This window comes from Echinops telfairi, unplaced genomic scaffold (assembly GCF_000313985.2).
Source record: "Echinops telfairi isolate 266 unplaced genomic scaffold, ASM31398v2 ScPeMD7_9;HRSCAF=40, whole genome shotgun sequence".
Classification (NCBI taxonomy): domain Eukaryota; kingdom Metazoa; phylum Chordata; class Mammalia; order Afrosoricida; family Tenrecidae; genus Echinops; species Echinops telfairi.
The window spans coordinates 21,181,823-21,185,827 of NW_022103906.1; the positions used below are offsets into that span (position 1 = coordinate 21,181,823).

At 36.6% G+C, this 4,005-nt stretch overlaps 1 protein-coding gene across 1 annotated transcript in view; it reads right to left on the bottom strand.

The window, feature by feature from the left end:
* The window catches only part of ADAM28 (ADAM metallopeptidase domain 28), a 97,931-nt gene that overhangs the window by 24,894 nt on the left and 69,032 nt on the right, over window positions 1-4,005 (bottom strand). The window contains exon 15 of the mRNA XM_004707700.1: window positions 2,100-2,259. Within this exon, the coding sequence (XP_004707757.1) occupies window positions 2,100-2,259 (160 nt within the window). The remainder of the gene's footprint in view (window positions 1-2,099; window positions 2,260-4,005) is intronic.

The following is a 4,005-nucleotide window of genomic DNA, read 5'->3' on the forward strand; positions in this document are numbered from 1 at the left end:
GGAGCCATGGGGAGACCCCTGTCAGCGCTGAGATGCCTCTACTGCCACTTGATCCACAAGACTTTCTACTCACTGGCCTGTGATCTTCCTGCATTTGGCATCATTGCATGTGTTGCATGAGTCTGAAGAGGAATTTATACATTGGTATCGGACATATGGACTAACATCAGACTTATGGACTTGATCTGGATGGGGCTGGGATGTTTTCTCAATATTCAATTGCTCTTGTATATAAAGCTCTTTCTTAAACACATAAGAGTGTCCATGGATTTGTTTCTCTAGCCCACCCGGACTGAAACAATCACAGAGGAAACATAATTCTTCTGCTTTTAGATTTGGGGTTATGTGAAGCAACAACTGTCCTCCTATTTTTATGTATGTCATTTGTAGTTGGTTTGCTGTTTCTCTGTAGCTTATAGTTCCCTAGCCTAAAAATGATACAGAATATGAATTGATATTATAAGATGACAGTGATCTCAAGGAATATTGCATAATAAAATATGAATTATATATTTATGATAATAATTAAGGGATTAATAAAGGGAACTTACAATCAAGTAATTGTTGTAAATAATGTTCTCCAACAAAGATGAATAAATAAAAATATACAGGGCTTAAGATTGAAACAGTTCATAAAAAGTGGACACAAAAGTGAAGAGACTTTGACATGAGATGCTGGTTAAATGGTGCTCTGGCATGTAATTATCATGGAAGGATCTAGCGATGCACAATATCCTTTATCGTGAACCTATGTATAGGGTGCAGAGGAAGAGAATTGGATGGAGACTCTGGAGCTCATGATGCCACCTTTTGTTAACTCAAGAAGATTAAGAAAATCCTCAAACCATTCTGAATTTCAGAAATAATTACAAACTTTAAGAGATAAGAAACAGTAATGCCAGGGGTCTCCTTAGTCTAAGCATCTCTGCTGCTGTAAGGTCCCAGGAAGATAACTGATCGAGTACTGTAATATTTGTGACAGGTCGTAGGAACCTGGGTTCAGAAGAGATAGAAAAGGGGAACCTTGTGCCTTGTCCTTGGAAACTTCATTACTAGAAAACATAAAAGAATTAGTATTGGGAAAATGGCAACTCCAACTACAAGTTTCTCCTGCTTAATGTGAAATGGCGTGCCTTTTATTCTGCCTTGTCCCTTAGGAAGCAAAGAGGAAAAGAAGACCGGTGCCTTGAGTACCTACTAGAAGTAATAACACATTTAATTTTGAATTTGAAAGCATGTATAGAATTTCCTAAGTTTGTATTTGTAGGTATCTTGGGCTCCGAGGCCATATCAATCCTAGTAAATTCTAGATTGGTAGAACGTACCAGGTTGTTTTATCCAACTCTGTAGTCAACACATATTTACTGAATTTAATCATACTCAACACCATTCCTTCCCAAACAGTTTTATGAATAATGCCTACATTGAATCACAGAGGTCTGGTCATCAGTTAATCAATGTACATTTAAATAGCCAAAACAAGTTAAGTAAGGAATGAAAACAGTTTTAAGATTACTTTTACCACAATGAAAACTCAAGGCAGCTCTTGGGTGGTATACATATCTTAATGCAATAAGTTAGCAACATCAAACTCACTCCCTTTGAGTCCATTCCAATTCATAACCCCCCTAGATGTCCTGTGAGAGATGATCATTATTATCAAAACCAATGGGTTGATCCAGGATCAGTAGATGCTGTGCCTAAGATTATGAAATCGTTATACTGCCAATGGATGTACGAAGTTGTCAACAAAAGCCATACGTACTGCATCATAGGATATGCGGTAAAAATCCAGGCCGACCTCAGAAAACAAAACACATGCAACTGTGTGTTGTATGGATAACAATCAAACTCATCATAAATTGTATCTGTATGGCTTAGTATTACCAAACTCTGTCACACTTTGATTCAAAACATGAATGACAGTGTTTATCCTCATTATTTCCTAGCCTCTCAATCACTTCATTATCTCACGGTGCTACAAATTCAAATCCCATCGGGATATCAAGACTTGACAAACCCAATACTGTAGAATGTAACTAGTTTGTAACGGAGAAGCATCAGGAAATAATTTGGGTGAAAATCCAATTTCAACTTACCTTCTTATTTCCACATTTAGTTCCATTGGCCACCATGCCTATTTCTTGAGTGGTGTCTTCGGGATCAAACGTTTTACATGTCCGAAAAGTTATTATGCGTCCTTTCCAGGGCAAATTATCTGACCCACCTTGACAGAACAATTTCCCACACATGGCATCACTGAGGAAAAGTCAAAGTTTATTGTACTGAAATTCTAGGATGTGTGATACAGTTTTACATAAACACATATCAGTTCCATTACTATCACTGCTCAATGCACAGTATTTCTCCCTATTAACAGAGACCACTGTTTACCTTTTGCACCCCTATCCTCTTCATTCTGAGTAATAGAACTCCTATATATAAGGAAGTGTACTGGAGCTACAGTGGGTTAAGTGTTGGGCTATTAGCCACAGTTCCATGGCTCCAACCCATCAGTCCTTCAGTGAGTGAAAGATGAGGCTCTCTGCTCCCATAAGGACTCACAATCTCAGAAACCCTGTGGAGCAGTCTACTCTGTACTATGAATCAGAATCAACTCCATAGTAATGATGTTCTTATTGCTTTGTTCATCTGTTTTATATTAGCAGCGCACAGAGTTGCTGGACAATACATTTACCAAATTACCGTATACCTAATCCTGACCAATTGTCTCATTGCTAGTCAATAAGAATATGCAGAATATTAGGTGAAAAAATTTTAATGAGTAAAACACGATATGTCCCATTACTACCTCCCTCTACATTTTGCTGATTGAGAGGTCATAGTTGGGGTTAGAAAGGCTATCTAGGCAAAGATAAACACTTGGGAATGAGGGCCATGTGTGTAATGGAGCTGGAAATTATCTGGAAGATGGATTCTTAACATCAAGTAGGCACCTCAGAAATACATTTCTGACTTGTTTCAGCTAAAGTTTTATGAATTTAGAATGCTTTTAAAAGACATACTGCTCAATTTACATCTATAGCCAATACAAAACTGAACCTGGTCTAACACTGCAAGGCATAATGTGGAGTAATTGAAAGGGCTGTCTCTTTGTACATACAGAGGATCCTGCTTAGCACTGAAAATGACCACTAGTTATTGCCAGGATGAATAAAGTCAAAAAAATGAAACTGGGGTAAATTTATTTATGTGTATTCAAAGCAATGCTGTGAAAAAATTTTCTGAAAGTGATAGAATCATATATTTTATGAAAGTTGTTGAAAATATGATTGAGTATAGAAAGGCATAAGGGATGATTATTAAAAAGTGACTACATTGGAAACCTGAGTGAGTGAAGCATTCCTCTAGCAGTAGAAACTGAACAGTACTCATAAAAGCAGTTGTTCAAGAGAATAGTAAGTGAGCGTGTGTGTGTGTGTGTGTGTGTGTGTGTGTGTGTGTGTGTGTGAAGGATAGAACTATGCTATTCCCTCTTCCCACTCACTCACTATCTCTCAAGCTGCATACTGCCTTTTCCATAAACTTCTTTCCCCCTTGGGGTTTCCCGTAAGTTTCTGTAGAGACGAAAGAAATATGTGTATCCTTTAGGTTCAAATTTCCCCAGAGATGATTCTATGTCTAAACTATAATTTTTGAGTAATGTCTAGCATTTAGAAAGTTAGTGTTCAATAGAAAAGCTTTAGGAAATGCTGACATGTTCAATCTATTTTCCTAATTTAAAAAATTTTTTAAAAATCACCTAAAATTGCAAACTCAAAAATAATATCTCATAACACATTCTCAAGTTTATCTGGTGTGATAGTTTAATATTTTGTGCCATGATACAGGTATTAAAAATAAACTCTTCTCATAAATTGCCAATTCTTTCTCTTACCGTTTCAGTTTTTATAATGTAATTCTAATGGCAAATCCATATAAAACCATGTAAGCATTGTATTGGTTATTCCTCTGAGTAGGTAAATATTTTTACCTCTAGAATAA